The 25759-nt window shown below is 40.6% G+C and overlaps 1 protein-coding gene across 15 annotated transcripts; it reads right to left on the bottom strand.

Annotated features, from left to right (window-relative positions):
- On the bottom strand, nt 1–23799 carry ECT11 (evolutionarily conserved C-terminal region 11). 15 transcript variants are annotated; one of them, XM_088946503.1, is made up of 10 exons: nt 23635–23799; nt 22056–22175; nt 21143–21207; nt 20739–20892; nt 20531–20607; nt 19909–20334; nt 17965–18477; nt 16922–17134; nt 6199–6375; nt 1–482 (listed from the first exon to the last, which is right to left on the bottom strand). In XM_088946503.1, the coding sequence occupies exons 2-10, from the start codon at nt 22081–22083 to the stop codon at nt 339–341; spliced, it is 1797 nt and encodes a 598-aa protein (XP_088802629.1). In that variant the 5' UTR covers nt 22084–22175; nt 23635–23799; the 3' UTR covers nt 1–338. The 15 variants fall into 15 exon arrangements, with proteins under 15 accessions (XP_088802629.1, XP_088802625.1, XP_088802630.1 ...); XM_088946499.1 differs by having other exon boundaries at nt 23417–23775; XM_088946504.1 differs by having other exon boundaries at nt 1–479; nt 23417–23768.
- Between the last annotated feature and the right edge of the window lie 1960 nt (nt 23800–25759).

Raw genomic sequence — 25759 nt, 5'->3', positions numbered from 1 at the left:
TTCCAAGAAAAAGGTGAAATAACATTGCACTTGACAAATTGCATCCTAACTTTGAATCTTGTACATTACCTGATCAACAAATAGCTCTACTCAGCTTGGTAAAAACAAAACAAAAATGAAAAATAAAAAACACAAAAATCAAAAAAGAACACAAACGAAGGAAACACTGAACTTGATATTGTATTTGTACAGCAGCGAGGGAGCAGTTTCCACCCAAACCATTTGACCATGCAACAGTTCTGACGGCAAAATCCATTTCAAAAGTCTAGAACCCAGATACCATTGGTAGTTTCAACCTCAGGCTGGCAGGGGTAAAAACTTCACTCTCTGGTTGAAGCCTAAACAGATTTCTTTTTGGGTGATTGAGAATTGAGAGAGAGATTTTTGGCAAGTGTAACAAGTGTTGTCTTAGGATCAGAGGCTTTCTGTACTTTCTTTGATGCTTGTTCGACTTTAGTATCTACTGCTTCCAAATGGTTCTGCTGAAAGATGAAAGCCGAATTGCATAATCAAGATTGTTATGTTACCAGTGTAGAATAGCAGCTACATTAAAAATCAATAACTAATAAAAGTTTCTTACAATAAATGAAATGACTGTTAATAGATCAAAATCATGGTTCAAAGCATGGACACTGACACTCTCCATACATAAAAATTGTGTATCAAGAGTTTCAATCAATTGGAACGTTTCTCTTTGTTTTGGGTTTGGTAATTTGTCAATGTATATGTCAGGATCATCTTTTAACATTTAAAACATATGAATCACCGAAGTCTTAGTATTTAGAGTATTGGTGACCCTGAAAACTGATAATGACAAACAAGGAGGCCCAATAATGTAGGGTGCTTGTAAAAGGGTCTAGCCCCAAAAACATGCCATGATCAGCAAACATGGTGTTTGTAAAGGGGTCACAGAAAGTCCTTGGTAAATAGCAGCAATGCAACATATAAATTAGAAGTTTCCCCAGATCCAAGAAAGGACAAGAGTATGTATGCACATTGATCCATCAAAAAGAGTATGTACAGTGGTTTAATGTTTCAAACATCAATTCCGCCTTGGTAAAAAAATAAAAGGAAAACCCTCAAATCCGTGCTTATTTATAGTGGATGGGAGTTTGATGCAGGAATTAAAAAGCGCAAATATGGGGTTTTGAAATTTGTATGTATTTTACAGGGGACAAGGGATATTTAGTAATTTTACAGGTTTATCTGTGGGTTTGGCATTGCCATTCGATTTTTTTAGTCCCAAGTTGTGTTTAAAATTTCAGTCATTTGGGAGTTATCAAGTCCCCAATTCAAACCCAAACCTGCCCACTAATTACCAATTAGAATGGAAATACCAAACCTGATCCACCTCATACTATGATAAGTACCACTGTTATTAGTGAAGACTATTTACAAGTTTGAGAAGCAACCATTGTCAACAGGTTGAGTTTGGCACAAGTTGGGTTGGGTCAAAGCGAGCTTAACACTTAAACCAACCAACCAACGTCCCTAGATTGATTACAAGTTTCTCTACCTTGGCTTAGAAAAGGAATTTATTCTGAACAATTATAAAACAAAAGGTCATTAACCGTCCAAGTTGAGTAACTGCAATTTCTCACTCCATCTCAAAAATTTTGTTAGTGGCTATCACAGAAATCAAAAGTTGAGTAACTGCAAGTCCACAAGTTCTTCCTCAAAGGAGTTCATTCAAAACCCCAAAATGATTTCAAATTAATTCAAACATGTTTTCTCTGAACATATGTTAAAAACCAAAAGTTTCACATTTCCAGAGTTTCATCCTTTTGTGTCAAACTACACCTCCAAATGCTCTCAATATTTGAATAATTGCAAGTTCTCCTACAAGACAGACAAACTGGGTGCAAAGCCAGCCAGCTGAGACCCCTACTGATGTTAATTATAGACTAGGTGCTTGTGACAGGGAACCTTTGAAAGATGTAAAATAGTTTCAAAGATTAGTGGGAAGATTGTTATACCTTCCTATGACACACCCTAAGGTTCAACACATGGAGGCTACAGAGAGGATTCTCAGGTATTTAAAGAAGTATCTAAGGACTGGTTTACTATTCAACAAACATAACCATCTGAAGGGGGAAACCTATACAGATGTCGATTGAGCAGGTGTTGTGGCTTATAGAAAATCCACAAGTGGTTACTGTGCATTTGTGGGTGGAAACTTCGTGACATGGAGAAGTAAATAACAGAGCGTAGTAGTAAGGTCTAGTGCCAAAGTTGAGTTTAGGGCCATGGCACATGGGGTGACTAAGTACTTTGGTTGAAGAATCTGCTAGGGGAGCTTGGGTTCAATGTTAACAGTCCCATGTCCCTATATTGTGATAATAAGGCAGCCAAAAAATTTACAACTAACCCTGTCCTTCATAATAGGACAAAGCACATTGAAGTGGGCAAGTACTTCACTATATACTCCTTATGTCCACTCCAAGGAATTGCTAGCTGGTGTTCTCACAAAAGGACTTCCATACTTGCAGCACAATGAACTATGTGACAAATTGGGCATGATAGACATATATAACTCAACTTGAGGGAGAATGTTGTTTGATTACTGGTACTTTATCGAAATGAATACAAAGGGTGATAAGACATCACCCAAACCTATAAATCAAAATAATCACCCTAATTCAAACACATAACCAACATCCAAAAGCCAAAACCAAGAACCCAAAAGATATGCAACCAAGGCCCCCAACTTATCCTTTCCTCCCAACAACCAAAGTCATGCCTAAAATACCACCCCGACAAAGACCCAATCCCGAAGCAAGTATTAAGACTCATTCAGACCTTCCTATGTTGAAAGAGTAAAGTCTTTTTTCTCTTCAAAGCCCTTCTTGTCTTCTTTACACTTTTCTTAATGCTGACCCCAAATAAGCCTCCCCTCAATCCATCAAAAACCTTCGAAACTATCACAGATCTACAGTTATCTGGTGTTTGAATCTTTTAACTGCAAAAGGATTGACCTTAATCCTCTTCCACTCCCCGTAATTATCATTAATCCTTTCTAGCGCTAAGATGGGCATTCTTCTCAAAATCATGCTCTACTGTCAAAACCACTTCCTTAATGGCTTTTCTAGCAAATTCTCCTCCACCCAAGAAAAATAAACCCAATGTTTTACTCACCTCTACCTCCTTATTAATCACTGTTTTTTATAAATGAATGCAATTTTATTAAAAGAGTATACAGTCAGCCTAAGAGGAGGCACAAGGTGTTACCTCCCACTAGGACTGAACAATATGCAAATAAACACATACAAGCCTGAATTATAATTATAAGGTAGCCGAAAAAATGTCTCCCCTTGATACCCCTTGTCTAACCCACTGAATCCTAACCGTCATGTTTTTTGTCAACTAGTTAACTTTCGTTGAAAGATCTCTGTAACACCAACAAATTGTTTCTGGATTTGTCATCCAGCCCAATACTTCCTTGGAGTCCCCATCAACTATGAAGTTTTCCACTCCAAGTTGACTAGCCAGTTGTGTGCCTTGTACCGCTGCAAGTATCCCAGCCATTATAGAATCACCGACACCCACTGGTCATGAAAATAAAGGATGTTTTTGTCTCTCTCTTAGAATCCCTCTTATGCCCAATGGCCCAGGGTTGCCTTGACAACTTCCGTCAAAAATCAATTTTACCAATCCTTTCGGTGGGGGTTTCCTATCTGCTTGCTGTCTGTTCTTTGTAAAGGTTGTGGATACCACTGCTGCCCAATTTCTCCTTAAATCATCAAAGGAGTAATCCACCAACAAATCTGAAGATTTCAGCCAAGAGGCTGTCCTTATCATTATACACTCCTTGACTTCAGCAAGACTTCTTTCCTTGGAAAATTCTAGCATTTTTCTCCTCCCATAAAGTCCAGAAGCTAGAAACTCTGATACACTTCCACATTATCTTCCCTCTCTTTGTCAATCTCCCATAGGCAAACAGAGTAAACAGCAACTTTACTTTGGAGGGCAAGTTCCGCCTACTGCACCCAAATAACGACACAACCCTTTTCCAAATATTGGCAGCAAAAGAGCAAGATATCAGCAAATGGTTACAGTCCTCACCCTTCACTTCGCACATAAAGCACCAATTTGGGGACAAGCACATGTAAGGTTTCTACTTGTGTAAGTTTTCCACAATATTGATCTTACCATTAAAGACTTTCTAATAGAACACAGATTTTTTAGGAGGTATTGGCCTTGACCAGACTTCTTTAACAGGGAGGACCTGAGAGGAGGGAGTGGAACAGAGGGATTAAAGAAAGATGCACAAGTGAAAGAGCCAACCAGGGTTAGAGACTAAATCTTTTTATCAGGACTAGGGGGTCGAACACACAGTCTAGAAGCACCAAGAGCTCTAAAACACAAGCAAATTGATCATCCCTTAAACCTCTTTGAAACCCAAAATCCCAATAAGTCAAAGGGAGAATTGGGGGAGAAGGAACCTTAAGATAGGTTTCTTTTTAAAGAGGGAGATAAAATAGAGGGAAGGGAAACAATCTTTTAGGGGTTGAGTGCCCACCTAAATATCTTCCCAAAAAAGAATTGAGTTTCCAAAGAAAGCACCATACCTTACAAACTAAGGAATTTGGGGGAATGCCAAAAATTGCCTTTTAGGGTGTTGTGAGCAAAGCCCTTTGAGATACCCCAACGTCCCAACCTAATTTAGAACAGCCATGGATACTCTTCACCACTAACGCCATAACCTCTCTCTCTTTCCAGGGGCCACCTCCAAAACCACTTAACTAAAAGAGCTTTGTGCTTATTCACTACATTCCCTAACCCTAGACCTCTTTTTTTGCTTCAACTCACCACCTCCGTCATCTGCAAAAGATTATTAAATCATCTGCAAATTGAAGATGGGTAATTAGAACACTGCCTCAGCCTATTCTCCACCCTCTTAATGACCCAGCCATATCCACTTCTGATAGGAGTCTACTAAAAGCATCGGCTGCTAGAGTGAATAAGAAAAGTGACAAGGGATATCCTTGTCTCAAGCCCCTACTATCTGGGAAAAAATCATTAGTTACCCCATTGACTAAGATGGAATAATGGCAGGAAGTTAGGCAACCATTTATCCATTTGCACCATCTATCCCCCAAACCCACACTCCCTTAGCACAAGTAACAAAAAGCCCCAATCCTCTAGATCATAAACCTTTTCAAGATCCCGTTTACAAATAAACCTTGGTTACCTAATCTCCTCCACACATTCATTTTCTATTAGAATCTGATCAACTATTTGTCTCCCCTAAACAGAAGCACCTTGGGCTTGGCTGATAAGGCATGAGAGCACCTTTTTAATCCCTAGAGATAAGACCTTAGTCACAATCTTGTACATACTAGACACCAAACTAATAAGACTAAAAACCTTTGGATGCTTAGCCTCTTTCTTCTTGGGAATCAAGAAGGCCATAGTAAACCCATCCAGCCCTAGTGCTTTAGATCTGTTCATAGAGAAAATAGCTTGTCTAATTTCCTCAAAATTCCTCTCCAACCAGCCTTTACTCTCTTCTGGAAGCCTCTACCAAGTCACACCTTCCAATTCCACTCTAGTTCCTAGTGGCCTCCTCGAAATGGATTGAAGTGGTCAATAAAACAATTGACTATCCCCTCTTGGGAACCAAAGATTAGCCCATTCACTTCCAATTTGGATACTAGGTTTTTTCCTTTTTCCATTGGCTAGTTCATGAAAATTTTTCCTTCCCCTACACATATGTCCAATGCACCACTCACAAGACCCCAAATAGCCGGAATCAACAAAAAATAAAGAAATAAACAAGTATTTGGAACCAATATTACAAAATGGCATTTAACATAAAACAGCTAAGGGAAAAACAACTATTACCACTGGTACTTTAGCAAAACAAAGGGAGGGAAGAGATGAAATTCTATGGGCATAATTGTAAGAAAAGAGAGTTGGGAGATGAAAGTTTTTACTCCATAAGGTGAATGCATATATGTACATTAATACTTTATAATTAATAAAATGGTTGGTTATTGATCGAAAAAACCAATTATGTATATCAACAACAAAACAGAGAGACATCTTTTGTAAATTCCTATTTAATAATTTGAAAATCTTTACATTCATATAAAAACTTGAAATCATTATGACTTCAGACGTAAGAAAGACTTCAAATGACTAATCACTAGAAGATGTATAATAAAATTTAACTATGAAGAAAGATTGTTTAATTACCAGCAGATCACTGTTCCCAAATATTTCCATCTGTAGAGAAGTTGCAAGCTTATTACTTTTTTTAGTCTGAAGAGTTGTCTCGCGGTGATCATAAAAGTTAAAATCATCTAGCATTGATGTTTTTGCTGTATGGCTCTTAAAAATAGTCAGCATTTCCAAACCTTGCTTAAATCCAATCTGCAAATAGCAAAAAATAAAAAGTCAAAATGATTATGGAAAGTACTTGAGTAGCGGAAGCAACTGAAAGAATGAACAACGGAACATTTTTCCTTTTTTATTCAATCAGCAAGACAACATTAATAAAAATCACATTATTGAATGGCTATTTGATATTGCCATTGTAACATTTAGCTTGAATGGTTTTCATAATTTTGACAATCAAAATGAAGTCCAATAGTAATATCAGAAACAACTTTTGCAAAACTGTTTCATATTAAGCCTCAAGGCCTAAGATTAGAGGCCATTGCTTGGGGAAATGGTAAAATCCTTGGCTGACAAGCATGAGTACATGGGGGAGTGGGAAAAGCCACTTGCATAAAAAAGAAAATGAAAAATGTTAGGCATGTATTCACTCCACCCCCCCTAGGCACACAGGCTAAGCACATTTTAGGGTATGTGCCTCGCCTAGGTCCTAGGCGCAGCATTTTCGAAATGCAAACGCATAGTTGTCAATGCGACACCTAGGCGTGTAGGCGCTTTTTGGGTCTCGCCTCACCCAGGCACCATATGATATATATACCTATTGTAAGTTTTGTATATTTAATATTTTTATATTCTAAGTCTATAATATAAACATGAACACGATGCACTGAATCATTACTTTATTTATTTCATAAGATAATAAGCTTTTTATATTACTTTTTTATCTTGTCAAGTTTTCTAATAAATAATATTTGATGATGAGTTCAAGAGGTATGATATTCGAAATCGAGTTCGAGGGTTCCAAGTTGTACATCTTTGAACAAGAAAGGGAAATCAATCATAGAAGAAGGTATGCTTTTTCTCAAGCAAAAAGAAAGGGGCAGCTTCATTTTTTGTTTTGGAACAAAAACAGGGGCTCCACCGCTCTCATTTTTTTTGTATTGGAATAAAAACAGGGGTTCCATCCCTTCTTCATTTTCTGTTTTGAATAGGGGCTCAGCCCCTTCTTCATTTTTTGTTTTGAAACAAAAACAATGCCTCTGCCCCTTCTTTTTCTTTTTTTTTTTTTAACAAAAACAAGGGCTCCGCCCCTCCTTTCTCTTCCACTTCTTCGTGGAACCAAAAATATCAGCAGACTAGAAGTCTAAAACACTTTTTCTTTTTCTTTTTTTGAAGCAAAAACACTCCTCTTCCTGAAACAAAAAACTGAGGTCTGCCCCTTAGTTTTCTTTTTCTGGAAAAAAGATTCATCTTCATCATTTTTTGAACTAAAACAGGGGCTCCACCCCTTCTTGTCCATGATTTGTGAGGTTTTTATTTTATGTTTTCTTTCTTCTAAAACAAGAATAGAGGCTCTACCCTTCTAATGCAATGGCAAAATAGGGGTTCATCCCCCTTTTGTTCTATATTTTCTTTCAACATTAAGCAACTCTAGGCACCTAGGCGACCAGGCAACTAAGCGCTCCCCTGTCACCTAGATTTGCCTTGGTGCGGGATCTTGCAGTGGAGTGTGTGTAAAGGAAGCTTACTTTCCTAAAGAGCTCTCTATCCCTGCGACTGTGAGGTAGAATCACTCTCCTAAAGAGCTCTCTATCCAACCTTCCATCTTACAGTCTTATTTCCTCTCCTTGTCTCCAATTCCAGCTATGGAGGCTCAAAGAATTGAAAAGTTATAGAGAGACTTCCTTTGGAGAGGGTGGAAGGGGGATAAAAAGATCTATCTAGTCAATTGGGACCAAGTTTGCGCTCCCAAGAAGGGGCTTGGGAGTAGGGAAATTGAAGTTATTTAATGTGGTTCTACTAGGAAAGTGGATATGGAGGTTTGAAAAGAAAAATACAATTGGTGAAGGAAGTTAATTGTTGTTGAATATGATACTGACAGAGGGGATTGGGTAACTACATTCCATTTGCCTTTTTTGGGGTGTTCTCTTTGGAAGAAAATTTGTTGATGATCGGATTGACCGATGACAAAACAATAAACTTGCTTCGCTTCCTATACGAGATGGCTAGTGAATGGATCCAAGGGGTAACGAGGCCGAGGGCCAAAGAAGCTCACAAAGTGCGTTGTGGCCGAAGGCTAGGGGGACCCGAAGGGGGTTACAGTCGAGGGCTGCTAAGATTGGCCAAGGCTGAGTACCTGCGAGGAAGGGATCGTCAAAGGCCTCAGGTGATAACCCAAGGCGGGGACTCCAATAGTCAAGAAAGCGAGGGTGGGCGAGGTCCGAAGAGCTCAGACGAGGTCGGCAGAAAGCTAGAGAGAATGAGAGTTTGGAGAGATGAAAGTCTGGTGGCCAGACAGAAAGACCCCTTACCTTGGGGGTGGCGTGCCTTATTTATACTTGATGGCACCTGTAGGCGGGGAGACATGCGGATGTTCAGGATGCAATCCGACCCTAACAGGGCAATCATCTAAAATCACCGTGTGGGGTCATGCCATTGGTCCCGCGCTAGGTGCTGACCTCCGCCCTTGGCCACATGTCGACACACCAGAGGCCTACCTAAAGCACCTACATCATTTGCTCCCCACTCTCAAGGTCGTGGTGGAGGTCTTAGCTGAGGACCTTGACTTCAACCGAAGAGGGTTTCATTCTTATTGGGAGGCATTGAGTGGCCTTCTATGGCAAGGACCTCGACTGTAGGTAGGTTGGAGAGAGTGGTCTTCAGGCGTGGAGGTGTTGGTCCCAATTTTGGAGTTGCTGAGGATAGTCCAATTTGGGAGCATGGAGACATAGACAATAGCCAAGGCCTCGGAGGTAGTCCAACCCATGGGCGTGTAAACGTCACCCTTGGCTTCAACGGGCTTTCGTTAGCTACTATGTTGATCCTGCTCCTTGAGGAGGTTGTGGAGGGCCAAAGAGCACGAAGGCGCTAGGCTCGACTTCGTGTAAGGTGTTAAAGAAAAGTGGGTGTATCCTAGTCGCACACGAGATGAATTCCAGCACTGGGTGTTGTCCCCACGTGTGACGGGTTCTCGGCGTTGAAAATCTGGACCATGCCCAAGGTGGGAATTGGGTCGTGATAATACACAAGACGATGGAGGTGTTTCCTTGTATATGGTACAAAGGTCTAGTCATGCAAGTCAACTTGGTGGGGAGCCAAGTTGAGCCTTAGATGGCAAAGGAAGCTTTGACACGGGTTGGCCTCGACTTCGCTTGCCTAGGCAGGAGGATTCCTGTTGTCGACTCGACACATCGGCTCACTTTCCCGTTGGTAAGCATCGGTTAGCTCGTGCTTGCATAAGGATGTTGCTGAACGCCAAGGACGTGTTGCTTGAGTAGGCATATGGTAAAGGCCCGTTCAACGGACAGGTCAAAAGGGCACCTCAACGAAGAGGGTACCTCGGCCAAGAGAACACCTCGGCTTCTGTGCAAGAAGGGCGACAGGCATCCAGGGTGACGTTACCTCAAGTTGAGGAGTGCGCGCCCATCGAGAGGCGAGCAGAGAGTCGTCGAGGTGGGGTTGTATCCCAAGGTGATGATGCTTCAAAGCAAGGAGACGAGGTACGATAGGCGTTTGCGATGAGGATGTTCTGAGTTGATGCGATGTCACCAGCGAAGAGGGGCCACTGAGGTGCAAACGACGATCCAAGTTACCAAGGAAGTAGTCGAGGTCTAAAACCCATTCTGAGTCATCTAGCATGGAATGTGATTTTTACGTGTCTTGTGCCTTTTTACAGTTGCATTTCTTCTGTGTAGGGTTCAATGCCCCCTTCCAAAAGGTTGCAAGTTGCAAAAATTCCATTACTCAATAATCCATCTGCTTAAGCACCCAGGTGAGTAAGGCTGAGGCCTAGCTTCGCCGCCGAAAACATAGGGCCCCCTTCCTTTGCAAGAAGGAAAGGGAGGCACACGCCATAACTGTCATGGCTACCCATCCCATGGGGGACAGGGCACGTGAAACCGTACGCGGCTGAAGCTGTGTGGAGCTCAGCCGACACCACGAACCGCCTTGGTCTCAACAAGGTGGTGTTGTTCCTTTCAGCATGTCTATTCTACCATAAATTGTCCCAAGCGAAGGGTCAATGCCAGCTCTGGAGCTAGGATGAAACTCACTTGCTTAGAGGGTCTCCTCGAAGCAGGGCCAAAATCACAGGCTGCCCCATCGACTGCAACCGAGGTTCATTAGATCCCTTGTCAAAAAGGGTGAGCAGGCATGTGACCTCCAACACACCGTATGCCTTGGGGCCGATATCTGGTCCAAGCGTTTAACGTTAGAAAAGGTTGCATGCCACGGCCAACCGGTCGTTCGAGGGCATATTGTTGTCGGAGGGTCGTATGCCTTAAGGTTGACACCTAGTCTAGGCATATAACCTTGTTGAAAGTTGTATGTCGTGGCCAACCTATCAACCAAGGTGGGGGACCTGGAAACTAGGTGTATGACCTCAAAGGGTTGTGTGCCTTGGACCGAGGTCCTGAGCGTGTAACCTTGGCAAAGGTTGTATGCTGCAAAGGGTCTCTCGATCGAGACGAAAACTTATATGCCAAGGGTTTGAGGCGACGAGGGAAACTTGCTTTATTACAAAATGTTTAAATGGCCAACAGAGGTCGAGCTTTTGAGGTTACATGGTCCAACCTACGGGCAAGCCCATGGCTGAGGTGTCGAGGATGAGTGATTGACTACAACCGTTGTTGCTGGGGCGAGGTAATGACATTTGTGTCAACAGACTGCTTCAGATATCCGTAGCGGATGAGGGACTCAACCTCATCCTAGAGGTCGTAGCAATCTTCGGTGTCATGGCCGACTCTGCAATGAAATGTGCAATATTTTGTTGAGTCACCCCTCTTGGGGTTCCTCTCTCTTCCCAAGCCACTTCATATACTCCTCGCCTCCTTACATGAGGATGTGTGCTCAGGTGGAGTTGAGTGGCGTGTACTGGTTGAGGCCAGCAGCTTCCTACTATTGTCGTTGTCGCAGTTGTCTTCATACCGGTGGTCGCCATGATCGTGGTCAACCTCTCCACCTCGATGCTCACCGACCGAGGCTTCCTTGGCAACGTTGTACTTTTGCACCCTTTTCAAAAATTCCACCTTGGTTCTAGGGCAGTGTCTTGGCGACAGAGCACTTAAGAGCCGACCCGAGGAGGCCTTGGATTAATACATGTCGCGGGCCTCAAATTCTTTTTTCTTAAAGTGGTCGGGGTAGGACCGCAAGCTCTCACCATGTCACTATCAAATGGCTATGAGTGAGACGACGCTCTTCTGGCATCATCGACTGCTGATGAAGTAGGGGTGAGGAAGAGGTTGGCGAACTGGTCCCAGAGGCTAATGAAGCAAAGCGGGAGCCTGGTAAACCAATGCTGAGCTGCCCCCTTGAAGGTCGCCTGGAAGGATAACACATCAATGCTTCAGAGTACTAGTACAAGAACATGAGTGCTCAAAAGCTCCAGGTGTCTGTCTGGGTCGGAGGTGCCATTGTAACTCGTAAATCTCTAGTCGACGACAATGTCCTTGGCTTCGACGTTGGTTGCAAGACCGTGATAATTCGTTCTTCCATCAACCAAGAGGTTGGAAAGTTCTCGACGATTGACTCACTTCGGCCGCTTCCACCAAACGTTGAGGGATCGATTCGATCCAACAGGCGCTTAAATGGCAGATCCCACGAAGGGCATCCACGACGATGCCCTAGGTTTCTAGCGAGGCGGCCAGTCGCCCCACCTCGTCCAACCTCTGCATGAGGTGGTTAAGCCAATCGAGGACCATTTGGAGTTGGTCCCTGGTGACCAATTTCTACGGAGTTCTCTTGTTTCTAGCCAATCCGTTGGAAGTTGAGTTGTAGTGCTGGCTCATCAGTCGTTCCGACAGACAACACCAATTGTTGATGCTTGGATTGACGGAGGACAACACAATAAATTTGCTTTGCTTCCTGTATGAGATGGCTAGAGGATGGATCCGAGGGGTGTCGAGGCCAAGGGCCACTAAAGCTCGGAGTGCACTGTGGTTGAGGGCTAGAGGAACCCGAAGGGAGTTACAGTCAAAGGCTAGTGAAATCTACCTGAGGTCGGTCGAGGCCGAGTACCTACGAGGAAGGGAACGCCAGAGGCCCTAGGTTATAACCCAAGGCAGGGAATCCGACGATCAAGTCAATGAGGGCATAGCAAAGAAGGCAGGCAAGGCCCGAAGAGCACAGACGAGGTTGTCGGAAAGCTAGAGAGCAAGAGAGTTTAGAGAGATGAAAGTCTGGTGGCTAGAGAGAGACCCCTTACCTTGGGGTGGCATGCCCTATTTATACTTGAGGTCGCCTATAGGCAGACACATGCGGATGGTCAGGATGCAATCCAGCCCTAACAAGGTGGTCATCCGAGCTCACCGCATGGGGTCGCACCATTGGTCCCACGCTGGGCGCCGACCTCCACCCTGCACAGAATCAGAATGGGTTAATGGCATATTGTTATGATGTGAGGGGTAATATCATCTCTTGGAGCGCTTCCTTTAGAAGACCCTTTCAAGATTGGGAAGTTGATCAAGTGGAAGAGCTGTTGGAGTTGCTGTCTAGGCAGTCCTTAGATCCTAATAGAAGATGACACTTGAATCTGGAAAAGCAGTGCAGATGGATATTTTTCTGGTAAGTCCTTTGCAAGGGTTTTAGCAGAAGGAAATCGAATTGAACTTCCTGCTGCTAAAATTTGGAATCCAATATCCCCATCCAAAGTGAATGCCTTGGTCTGGGCAACAGCACTGGATAGGTGCCTGACCAAAAGGAGCCTGATAAGAACAGGCTTACAGATTCAAGACCTGCTGTGTGTGATGTGTGGCCAAGTAGAAGAGGATAGCAATCACATGTTCATTCATTGCACTGTCTCCTCTACTATTTAGGGGCATTTTTTATCTTCCCTGGGCTTATCTTGGGTCATGCCGAATTCTGTGTTGGACCTGTTATGGAGTTGGGAGCTCCAAGGTTTGTCCAGGTGGCAAAAAGTGTTTTGCTGGCTATTCCTGCAACAATGATTAGTACCATCTGGACAAAAAGAAATATAAGGATTTTGCAGAATAGCATTAAAGATTCAGACTGTAATTTCTTATAGTTTTGGCAAGCTGGTCTCTTGGATTGCAGCTGCAAAAGGTCTCCAGTCCTCGGTCCTTGGGGCTCAGCAGAATACCAGAAGTATGTTAGAATTGTAATGTGATCTAGAGCTTTGATCTTGTACGTCCGGCTCCTCTTTTGAGGCTGCTGTTGTAATCTCTTGATCATTTTCTAATAAAGTTACTTTACACAATTACACTTAAAAAAAAATTAAAAAAAATTATTGTTGACCCAAGCAATGAAATCATTCAAACCATCACACAACATCATTCCCAGTCCAGGTTTACCTCAAACCTAGAATATGTAAAAATACCATTGACTTAATAAAAAAACTGTGAACCTAGCAGTGGAACTGTTGACTGGGTTGACCTCATCAGTCGGTCATGGGTTGCAAATTACAATTTATATGGATATACTAGAGTTGCACCTTGGTGATTTGATTGGGGTATCTTTTTTTAATTTTGGGTAATATTTCTTACCCTATGAGTTGCACCTTGTCAAAAATGCCTTTTCAGCCTCAAGATCTTAATTTTTAGTATAAAAAATTAAACTTAAAGGAAAAAATATATATATATTGTATGCAGAATTTAAGGTTTGGACCCATTTAGAATTTAACAAATTCCCAACCAAATCTAACCCAAGTTGCACCCCCTAGTGTGAGGTCAACACTTTAGCTACAACATTTGCATAGAATTTTGTACAATGCTTTCCTTATTATTGGTAAAACCATTATTATTATTTAAAAAAGACAATTTTGGAGGAAATCACCCTTTGCCACCATTCCATAAAGGTTTGTTTCCATGAAAGTCATACTCCTCCGATGCCTAAATAAGCGCTTTTCCTCCATTAGCCACACTCCCCCTTTCAAGCCCCTTGCAACAAACTATCTCTCAATCTCCATCTTAGATCCAACTCCTGTGAAGGTCTTCCATCTCTATTTCTCCTATAACTTAGAATAGTCATTCATCCACTTGAAATAATAATCATTGTTTCTGCAACCATCCTTCATCCACCCGATAAAGGATGCATTACAAGATTATACCAAATGCATCACTAGAGTTCACCCATGGACAGATTCATAGATTATAGAATACGACGATCTCTATAGTTCTTCATTCATACTTCCAGTTCCTGTATTTTAACTCTACTTATTGATATAAAAATTCAACTCTAGATTCTAAACATTAAATAGGTGTGTTTGGTGCGTCTTTTCGGAGTGCTTTTCAGTCTATGGGAAGCCCAAAAGACCAAAAAATGTTCTTTTTCCAATTGGCATCATGTAGAACGAAAGAGAGGAAAGACACGAAGACAGGCACATAGAAAGACCAAAAAAGCCAAAAAATCAAGAAGCTTCAAATAAAGCTTTTGGTCTTTCCATACTAAAAATAGCCTTCCCAAGTGTTTTTAAAATCCTGGTAGACCATGGTGTGAACAAAACAATCTTGATCTTTAAAGACAAGACCACAAAACCTTAGTGCATCTTCTTGTCTACTGGGCTGTTGAAAGGTCTACCTAGAAAGACTTGCCAAACAGCTTGTTGATCTTGTTATAGATGTTGAATTTGAACAGAGTTCTATAATAAATGCATAAAAAGTAACCAATTTCCTCAAGCCTATTCAAAAAGTAACCAATTTGAACAGTGTTGGGATGGCCTGTCTCAGCCATCAGGGTAAGACCCGAGGCACATGCAGTATGGGATTACTTGAATCCTTGAACCGGACCAGATTTCCAATCTTGCCCTGGACCTCGGAGATAGATGGGCAAAACTGGAAAGTTACACCTGACCCCTAGACTCGATTATGACACTTCACTAGGTGTTGGATCAGGCTGCCTTTGATATGCCAATCAGTGAGATCTTTAGCGGGGATCAAAACCTGGGTATGTTGGGGCAGTTTGAGAATTCATCTGAGTGGGTGATCATAGTGACAGAATCAGCCACTTTGTCGAACAAAGGGTAATGATCGGGACTGCACTCTCTCTGATGGAAACCAAACTGCCGACAGTTGATTTCAATCGTTGGAATTTTGTTTTGCAAAATTAATATATTTATATATATATATATGTACGGTTTCAAATTGTTTGCAAATGGTTTTAATTCCCGGGATCCATGTGAGAGGAGAGTGCGGCACTGTTCCTTGCAGCCGAGAGAGAGGTCCTCTCTTGTCGGGCAGTGCTTGATCATTAAGGGCTGAGAGGTTAAGTGTAAGACCATTGAGGATAATACCTGATGGGCTAATCTTGCACCTGCCCACAGTCCCTGGGTTTTTATAAGATGGCTTGGCCCAGGAACCACTTAATGTAAGTGTTGGGCCCATAGGGTCCATATGATGGACTCAAGGGGTTCATTGAGTTTTTCAGTGAATTCGGCTAGGCCTTGTATTAAAGGCTGGGCCGAACCCATGTGGCTGGTGTGTAGATTAATGATTGGGTCCCACGCCATACAAAGAAACCCAACTGGGCAACAGATTAGAATGTAATTAGACACTAAACACTTAATGGGCCAGAAGCCCATTTCGAGGTGGGCTGATATGATCACCCATCCTTGGGGCGAATCTGAGATTAATATTAGTAAAAGGATTGGGCCTTTAACCTTATCCACTCTTGGAGACCAAATTCAAATTAGATTTGAATCTAGTAACCTCCTGATAAGATCAGGAGTAAGCTAACTTTATCTGCAGATAGGATTAAGATTATCCCCTATCCAAATACTGATTTGGATTGGGATAACTCCTAATTAGGAGGATTCTTAATCAAGAAGAAAGGAGGAGAAACCCTAACCAAGAGAGAGAAATATCAGATTTCGAACCACCTTGAAGAGATATAGGATATCTCCTGCGAATTGAGATAAGATCTCATTCATACTCTAGAAAAAGAAAAAGGCAGTTCAACCTTTTCACCTTTAGAGTTCTCCTGCTGCCGCCGCCATCTTTTTCTTTGCAAGATTAGATCTTTGCAGAAAAAGAAAGACAAGAAATTTGTTCTTGACATTAGTCTTGCAACAAAGACTAAAAGCATTCAGTGTTTAGTGTTCCAGAGGATTCTTGTGAAGGATCCAATGTGTAGGACGCACCCTGCTGGTTCTGTTCCATCCACAGCTTTGTCATCTTCAGCAGGAATGGATCTTGGAGCATTCTTTGGGCGTGAACACCAACTTTGGGAGATACTGCTTCTCCGGATCAGGTATATTCCTCCCATTTATCTTTTGGTACAGATCTGGTTTGATTATGGTTCAAGTAGGATCCTTGAATATTGTATTCTAAATTTAGGGAATATGATTCCCAGTTGGGAGAAGGTAGGAAATTTTTGAAATTCGCCCACCCATTCCGCAACTTTTATGGCGTCCATTAGATGGATCCTACCCTTACATAGAAAATTGCTTACATACTACTATTTTTGAATTACATCCATTATGTTCCTATTCCAATGATTTCATTATGAAACCTTGTTCCATTCAGTTAATTCACACCAATCAATCCAAAATAATGTATCATATTCAAAATCAAAACACCATTTGTGGTTTTATAAGTTGACAATATGTAAATTAAAGGAAAAGGTTAAGTACCTCTTGAGTATCCCTGCTATTAGTTACAGGCTTGTTATCATTATTTTCAAGTATGATATGCCGCAACTGTGCATTGGGAACATCCTTTATTATGTGCCATTTTACAGGGAAAAATCCACTCCATTTGTCCAAATGCCAGAAATCCATATCCTTATTGAAATCTACTTGTCCAATCATTTCAGCTAGACCTACAAACTGCCCACTTGCATTTACCTGAAATTACAAAAGGAAAAGGTAGACTGCTAAACAAATTAATGAGTTTCAGAATACTGAAGATGCATGTCAAAATTACACCAGCAGTACTTTCCATATTTGAGAAGAGCATATGATTGCTCTGCAAATATTTACTGGTCAATTGGGCTTTCGAATTAAAGCAATAGTGTTCATTCTAAAGTAATTACTGCTCCAGATAGAGAAGTATCTTATTTGAAAAGCTGATGGGTAGGATAACTGAGCTGGACAAGGAGGGTAGATCCAGCTTCTTGAAAACTCTACAAAGAAACGGAATACTGTTGCATTAAACAAATAGAATTCATAAGAAGTTTTTCATAATTTAAAACACTTGGTATATTGGGATAACCCTTCTATTCAATGATACATTTTGGAAACATAAAAAGATGCATGAGATTGAAAACTTTTTCTAATCTTTGGTCCACACTCCACATTGCCCAAATACAAAACCAAAATATGACTCTACTATACTTTTTCCCAATAACTACAGATTCCTAGAAAAAGAAGCATACCTTAAATCTTGCATATCTCTTTCCTATAGACTGGGATTTATTTGGCACATTGTAATCAATAGATTGACTAAAAGGAAGATAGAAACATTTTGACAACATCACTGCCAAGAAACAAGTATTCAACTCTATATGGCACATCATAAAAAATAAAAAGTCTCAGTGGGCTCAAAGATCCTTGTAGCACTACTGGTGTAGAATTATCATACATATCAACTTTTAATATATGAATTGGTCCAGGAAAAGACTTAACCAAAAATAAAAGGAAAGGTAGTCTTGGCAAAGGGTATATTTTAAACTCACAGAAAAGAACAGGAAGACTGGACACTTGTTGCCTGTCTCACTTAACCGTGTCTCTGCCTCATGGAATGCTGTGTCCAGCTTCTTATTACCATTTGGAGTACTTGCCCACACACCATACTTGATGCTCTTATGAATGTCATCTTCGTTAAATGACTTGATAACAAAGAATTTGGCATTTTCATATACAGTCTGAAAATCTTGTAGGTTATATTGGTCTCCGCTGACAGTGAGCCCCAACTGATCTTTCTCTGACGTTTGGATAGGAGTACCAACTCTGCGAGTCCTAGGTCCACGATTTAGCTCAGCAGAGGCTTCAAATTCTCCATTCCTATTAAACTTATCTTTCAACCTATCATTGCCAACCCAGGTCCGACCATTCGATCTGCTGCAGTTCATGGGACCATTACGTGGAGAGAATCCTTGTCCCTGGTTAGAAAAAGGAAAGAACTTTCTCATGGAGTAGCATACTTTCACAGACCCTGCTGACTGAAAATTAGACCCCAACTGTGGCACCTGACAATTAGCATGTTTGTGTTACTAACATGCCAAAACAATTAAAAGAAGCACAAGTCCTTGGACAATATCAAATAATATTTAGCAATATAAACAATAAAAAACCAATATTGTCATTTCATTCAAATAACGTTAAAAAAATTATAATGCCTCAAATGATGCATAAATGCATATATTTTAAGGGCTTTTTGGTAAGAGTGGATGGCTGAAACAAATAACTTATTTCTTTGTCTTTTAGTGGATAAAATAGTAAATAATTGAATATTTAGAAGCATAGTAATAACCCAAGCATATCGTTCAACGCTTAAGGAGTTCACAAACAACTAAATTACTTATATCTAAAAGGCAAAGCAATAAATTATTCAGTTCAGTCACTTTAGAGACATTGTCAAGTGACCTCATAGAATTTTTTGATCACTAGATGGCCCCTTAAAACTGATTTTTTAATTTAAACAGACATTCTAGAATACATAATTCAGTAGAAATAATAGGGTTAATGACGTCACTTTATCTGAAGTGGAGTAGCAAAAAATAATAGAAAGAATGCTCCATTGCACAGAGAAAGAAAAGAACTTGAATTTAAGTGGTCACCGAATATAGCATTTCAAATCAAAGCACTACAAGGCTTCCCCCCAGCAATAAGATAAAGGAATTTCCAAATTCCTTTTCCTGATTTCAGAGATAAGCTTCAGATGGTATTGTAGGACTCATGTTTAAAACAATAGTCCCATACCATCAACATAGTAGTAGAACAAGGAGTACCCCATTTTCTCTTTCAACAGTTGTGCACCGACTTGACCAAAGTCCATATAAAATGACTCCCCTAGACACACGAAGCCCCCAGAAGAACAGGACATGCACCAAATCTTTCATCCTGCCTATTGCGATTGCCCGCTGACTACAGTAATAGAATCCTTCGAGCGAAAGATCAGTGATGTGCTGCACAAGGGGAAAAAATCCAATGTCCTAAAGAGTGGTTGGTTCTTGGGACTTACACTCCGGACTTTGAATCCAGTGATAGGACTACTGTAATATTCATTTACCATTAACTACATCCATTGATTTACTGCACCTCAACAATGACATGTAAAAGTTAAGCTATGAGAAACAGACTCTATTTCCTTATCAAAAAAGCACAAGAACAACAGGAATAAAATAAAATAAAAGCAATATATTTCCCAAATTTGTAGCCACAATTTCTCTTTGTTCAGTTGACATGAACTTAGCCATGAAATTTTGAACAATCATATCCTCGTGACAAAACCTAAAAGTTGCTAAGCTTGCAGTATCCTATAGATGTCCGTTGACATGAAAATTTAAATAATCTTGAATGCTTTTTGTTCTTAATTCAGAGGAATTTTGATCTTTTCCTGACAGGGCTTCTGAAATTACGATGTTTCATTGTAAAATTTGTTATGAATATATTAGTACCTTATTCAATGGCTTAAGAGGTTGGCTTGGAGGAGCAGATTTAGAAAAGTTAGATGAGGTTGTAGGTAGGCATGATTTTGAATCCAATGGAAATGCAGAAACTTTTGCATCAACAGCACCAGTTGTCTTTATTGAGTTCAAGGCTTTCGGTTTCACTGCAGCAGTAGGAGTTGAACCGGTACTAGTGGGATTTGGACCTGCAAGTACAGCACCAGTTCCATTTGGAGCATCCCCAACTGACATTGAATCCCATGAGTAAGGTGACACAGCTTCTGACCCATATGATATTGGTGGTTGGAGGTATCCTGAAGAAAAGTAGGGTTGTTGACCAAGACATTGACCTTCAACACCCATCAAACTTCCTGAAGCATATGGATTATAGCCAGGCATATAGTAAACAAGCGAGTTGCTATCTGATTGCACACCCTGATATAAATGAAAGAATGAGAAGCTTCACACAGTAAAGCCACATTTTGTGGATCAACAGTTTATAGAGATAAAATGGGACTGAATTATTCCCTTACATGAAAACAAAACTAGAAGAGGATTAATTCATTATTAGGTAGCCAAAAAGAGATCAAGGAACTTTCACCTTCAAATAATTAATGTCTAAAGAACTTACTGGGTATGTCATTCCTGAACCATCTCCTGCATTAAAATAACCACGGTCATCCCACTCAGAGTAGGCACCATCATATCCTAAAACCATCAAGCAGACAACCAAATACTTTTAACTCATTAATCTCTAAACATAAGATAATTTTAATAGAAGCACATCCAGAGAAGTACACGCATGCATGTACACAAAATGGATGAAAAAAAACACCAACCCGGATAGTAGTAACCATAACAGCTGGTGGGTGGGTAATAACCTTGATCAGCAACAGGCTTTTGATCAGCCTCACCTTTGATGCTAGAAGTAGCATCCCCAGATGAGGTAATGGAAGAAGTTGAATTAGATAGGCTTCCATCTTTTCTAGGAGCCTGAGAGGAAAGGTCGAAATACCTTTAAGTAAACGCAAGGAACAGAACTATAACAATTCAGTGAGTAAAATAACATTGGACTTCAAGCATAAAGTCACCATCACCACACACAAATAATGGTCATTAACTTTCTTCCAAAGTCATGTAATTTAGATAATGGTTTGGAATGTTATTGCAAATAATATATTGGAGCTAAACAAGGTAATTGCAGAGCTGTTATTAGTATTTCCAAACTATACAGTTGGATTACCTGATCTTTCTTGCCCAAACTGGCATGCGGAATTGGTTTCATTGCTGTATCCACCTTGTCATTAGCTGGATAAATATGGTTAAGAGAAACATATGTATACTTAGATTTATTACACAAAAGAAATCCTATGGATGTCAGATATCCTAAAAGATAAAGAGCATTACACGTTCAAAAACTGTTCCTCTACAAATAACAGCCCAAATTGGTAGCTTACTGTCACCAGGATCACCACAATAATGTGATTCTAAAGTAAGATGGGCCCATTCCATGAGCATCTCTCTGTTGCCGAACTTGAGTTCTGTAGGCACCAGGGTATTTCACAAGGGATAAGGTAGACTTCCTTGGTAAGTCAATGAGCATCTCAGTGTTGTCAAATGCAGGTGATGCCAAGGCATTCTTTATGGTATAGGCAATTGACTTCCAAAGTAAATATAATATCAATGATATAATGTAATAACCATATATTAAGTTATAAGCACTTATATATGATTATTTATCTTGTACATGTGTACAATTTATAACACGTTACATATCATATACAATTTATAATGAATTTTGTTTAGAAGCTACTAGGCAGTAGGCAACGAGGCAGTCACCAAGTTTAGAATTAGATGGAACATTTCAATCTTATTGCTTTCTTGGCTCTCACATAAATTTACAATTTAAACAAGCTCAGATGTTCACATGTTTTAGTGGAAATCCCTACTAAAAGCAAAAGAAACCAATAAATCTACGCATTTCTTAAGATATATTATTTTTGACAAATTACAAAAACCAACTAAAGAGAATATAAGATCAATATCTGGCTATCTGCATCTATTTTATACGAGGAATATACTCAACAAAGTTCAACCAAAAAGCCTGACTAGAAAACTGAAATGTATAGAATCAAAAGGCTTGAATAGAAGGATACACTTCTCGACTTTATCGCCATCAGCCATTGCAGATGTACCCGACTCCAAATTTCTCCAATTCAATAGCCAAAAATAATTTTAACAATAAATAGAATGGTACACCAAGACACCAATCGAACCTGCAAATATATAGATATAGAAAGAAGAAAAGAAGGAAAAAAGAAATAAGCGTGCTATAGAGAATAACAGTAACTCTGGACTGCCAATGAAACACAGAAAAAACCCCAGCGTCTCTACTTAAAATTCCAATTCAGTTTGCTGGTCAAAAAAAATCCAATTCAGTTTCCTAAAACAAATAGTATTTGTAATAATTCCGCATACTTTATACAGAATATCAACACATACAGAGTTCAAATAGAAGTCAAATTTCTTTTGTCAGATGTAGTTCAACAGAGACAGAGTGATATGGGGAAACCATTGCCTGTAGGCAACGAGCGCAGTATAGCAGCACCAGAACTACACTAAATGAGTATACGCTTGATGCGCACTAAGCATACAAGGTCTCTGTATTCGGCAGACTATGACAAAAAATATTCGATTCGTTTGGAAAGGATAGAAAGAACAATATTCTTTCGGAGGAAAGAGATTCGCAGAATGAATAAAAAAAAAGTCCGAAATTCCCACGCCAGAAAAATAAAAGAAACCAAGATATTTTTTATTAAAAGAATCTAAAAGATATTGTTCTCCGTAAAAATATCAGAATCCACGGAAGACAGATCCTTCCGAGAAAGACCCGGGTTTGAATTTCTATTTAGAGCAAAACAATAATTCCTTTTTAACCACAAAAGAAAAAAAAAAAAAAAAAACGTATTTTAACAGCAAACAGGAGTTCGGAAAAAAAAAAAAAGTCATTCTGCGATGTGAAAGATCACTTGTCTCGGCAAACAATTACAAGGAAAATAACTCAAGAACTGAAATAGAAGAATAAAATTCTTAAGTGATGAGAAATTCATCCAGATCTCACTTTTGAGAGGAAAAACTATTAAAAATAACTAATTTCAGCAAGTAAAACTGCGACAATCCAACTTTCTGATTTCTAAAATCTCCAATTACTATAAAAACAGTTATTGGCAACAAGAGCTTCTTCTCAGTTGATTTCCAATCGTTTTCTTTCCTTTTTTTTTTTTTTGAAGATAAGAGAAGAGAACTGAACCCACACCATAAGTCGCACTTTGACGTCAAAATCTCTGTTTTCATACAAAGCCGATCGAAAACAGAGCTTCTATTATAAAAAAGACTTCACGAAATCCACCATTTTTCACTCATTGACGCTTACATAACCAGAAATCAGTTATAACCAACAATAGCTCGAAAAGTAGTTGAAGAGCATAAAATGAATGGAGTATGACTATGAGAGCACCTTTCAAGCGCCAAAAACCGCTTCAGATCTGATAATCCCAACAGCCTATCCTACAGATCAGCTTCCTGAGCGGTTTCCGCTTGAAGAAAAACCGCTTTAAAGCGGTTTTCCGATCGCCAGAGACAATGATCTCCGACTTGAGATTGAGAAAAAACGAGCAGACTGAATAGTGAGAGTGAGCAAAGAGTAAAAGTTAAAAAGGGAGCATTGAGTCTAACCCTCGAGATCCGACGGGCCAGATGCTCTCCTACTTTCCTGAAAACGAATATAAACCGTGGATCAAGAGATTCAGAGAGGAGAGGGAAAAGGAGGAATGAAATGTGTGTTGATGGCGGGCATGGATGCATGACATGATGGACGAGGCGGGTAATAAGCACCCATTTAAAAACCAAAGGAAAGTGGATTCTCTCTGTGGAATTTGATTCAAAGACGGAACCTGCGTAGCTGCGTTTTGCACGTCCGATTGGAATTTGGGTTAAAATATTGATCTGTGACTATAATCTAACGGTACAGAGTTGAGCCTTTAGTGAATCACGATTTGTTAACGATCCGATTTTCTAGGAAGGGAAAATTGGAATTGATTATCATTAAATTAATGATAATTGGAATTGGAATTGAGTAAGTCTACTCTTACCGTTACTAATATCATGTGACTGATATATTGATAAAAAATTCTAAAAACACCTTCCCACCTCCATTCCAAAAACACCCTCTCTATCTGGTTCGACTCCATTAGAAGCTCACACACAAATCCATCACCGGCGGTTAGGTCTATGATTAGAAATCGAGGAGCTATGTAGATTACAACTGAATCTGCTAGGCACCTGCAACCACGAATTTGCAATGGCCATCAACAACACTACAACTTGGAGAAAAAAACCTGCTTTCCCGGTGTCCATTTTTAAAATGTAGATGAGAAACCTATGCCAAATCTGCCGTTGCAAGTTGCAACCGTGGTGGTGGAACCCCCTTCTCGCTCTGGTGGCGGTGATGAGCCCCCTTCGAACAAAATCAGAGGGGCGGAGGGGAGAGAGAGACGAGAGGTTGAGAATGGAGAGAGAGACCAGAAGAGACAAAGGTGGAGGTGAAGACGCAACTACACACAGCGGCACCCCCTTCTTGCTCCAGCGGCAACATGAGCCTATTCGAACAAAAACAGAGGGGCAGAGGGGAGAGAAAGATGAGAGGTTGAGAATGGAGAGAGAGAGAATAAGAGATAGGGAGACAAGAGGTGGCGAGAGAATACCAGATCCACCGTTGCAGGTTGCAGCGGCAATGATGAAATAGAGGAAGTGAAAGAGGAGAGAGGGAGAGAGAGAGAGAGAGAGAAATAGCAAGAAGAGAGAGAGAGAGAGAGAGTGAGAGATAAGGATACAAGAGGTGGCGAGAGAGAAGTACCAAATTCACCGCTGCAACGGTGATGGTGAAACAAGGAAGTGAAAGAGGAGTAGAGAGAGGAGAGAGAAAGAGAGGGAAGAAAGAATGAAAGATAGGGAGAGAAATAATGAGAGGCTCCTCTGGTTAACGTCCTTGTCCTATGGTGGCCAGTAGTCGAGCTCAGTTAACTTCAGATTCTCAATTCCCATCAGGTAAACCCTCTCCCACAAGCTCAGATCCATGTGTCTGGTTAAAGTTGTTAATGCATAACCTATTGCATCTCTACAGTCTAGTTGCATCTTTGAAAGCCTGTGATACCTTGCAAGGGATCTCAATCCAAATGGTTATTCTGTTGGTTTTGGCCCCATCCTGTAGTCACCTTTCACCCTAATCTTGATCTCTTCCAGAACAGGGCAATTGTCCAATCCAGATGAAGCTAAAGGTTTCAACAGCTCACCAATGGCAATCCAGAGGGAGAGGTATCGCATCCGGTCCCAAGTTTTCCTCAAGAACCTACTGCAATTAATGCCTTTCATTTGAACATGAGAGTAATCCACTTCACCAAAATATCCACATAATTTCTTCTTGCTACCATCATCACCCAAGAAGATCGTGAATTTAGTAGGCCAATCCGATGTGCTAGCATCATCCCTGGATTCGTTGGGTTCAAAGCCATGTTGGTAGATGGCCCCGTTGCAAGTGATCTCAGACCGGTGGAGGTTGTCTCACGCATAGTCAATATGCAATCGCCGGATCCTATCCCGGATAGGTTCCAGAGCTCGTAGTGATTGTTGGGGAAGATGGGGTCACTGTAACTTAGGAGGAAAAGTTCTGAAGCGCGTCTGAAGACGTTGTCTTTAGTACGTTATTTGCCCCCACTCAGTTTTACTGAGTTTACTGTTGGGTTACAGGCAAATTCGTTCCCAAGATACAACAGAACCTTGGGCGAGAATCTGCAACCAGCAA

This window comes from Nelumbo lutea, chromosome 5 (assembly GCF_056320005.1).
Source record: "Nelumbo lutea isolate HS-2025 chromosome 5, American lotus-T2T, whole genome shotgun sequence".
Taxonomy (NCBI): Eukaryota; Viridiplantae; Streptophyta; class Magnoliopsida; order Proteales; family Nelumbonaceae; genus Nelumbo; species Nelumbo lutea.
Note: the sequence above shows the minus strand (reverse complement) of the source record. Positions and strands in the feature narration are given on the sequence as shown.

What these genes read in the sequence shown, in the direction of transcription:
- ECT11 (XM_088946495.1), bottom strand. Translation starts at nt 22,083, where the DNA reads ATGGCTGATGGCGATAAAGTCGAGAAGT. An exon ending in GTTTGGGCAAGAAAGATCAG is followed by an intron (nt 20,893 to 21,142) that starts GTAATCCAACTG and finishes CTTTCCTCTCAG; the next exon opens with GCTCCTAGAAAAGATGGAAG. An exon ending in CTCTTAAGCCATTGAATAAG is followed by an intron (nt 18,478 to 19,908) that starts GTACTAATATAT and finishes GCTAATTGTCAG; the next exon opens with GTGCCACAGTTGGGGTCTAA.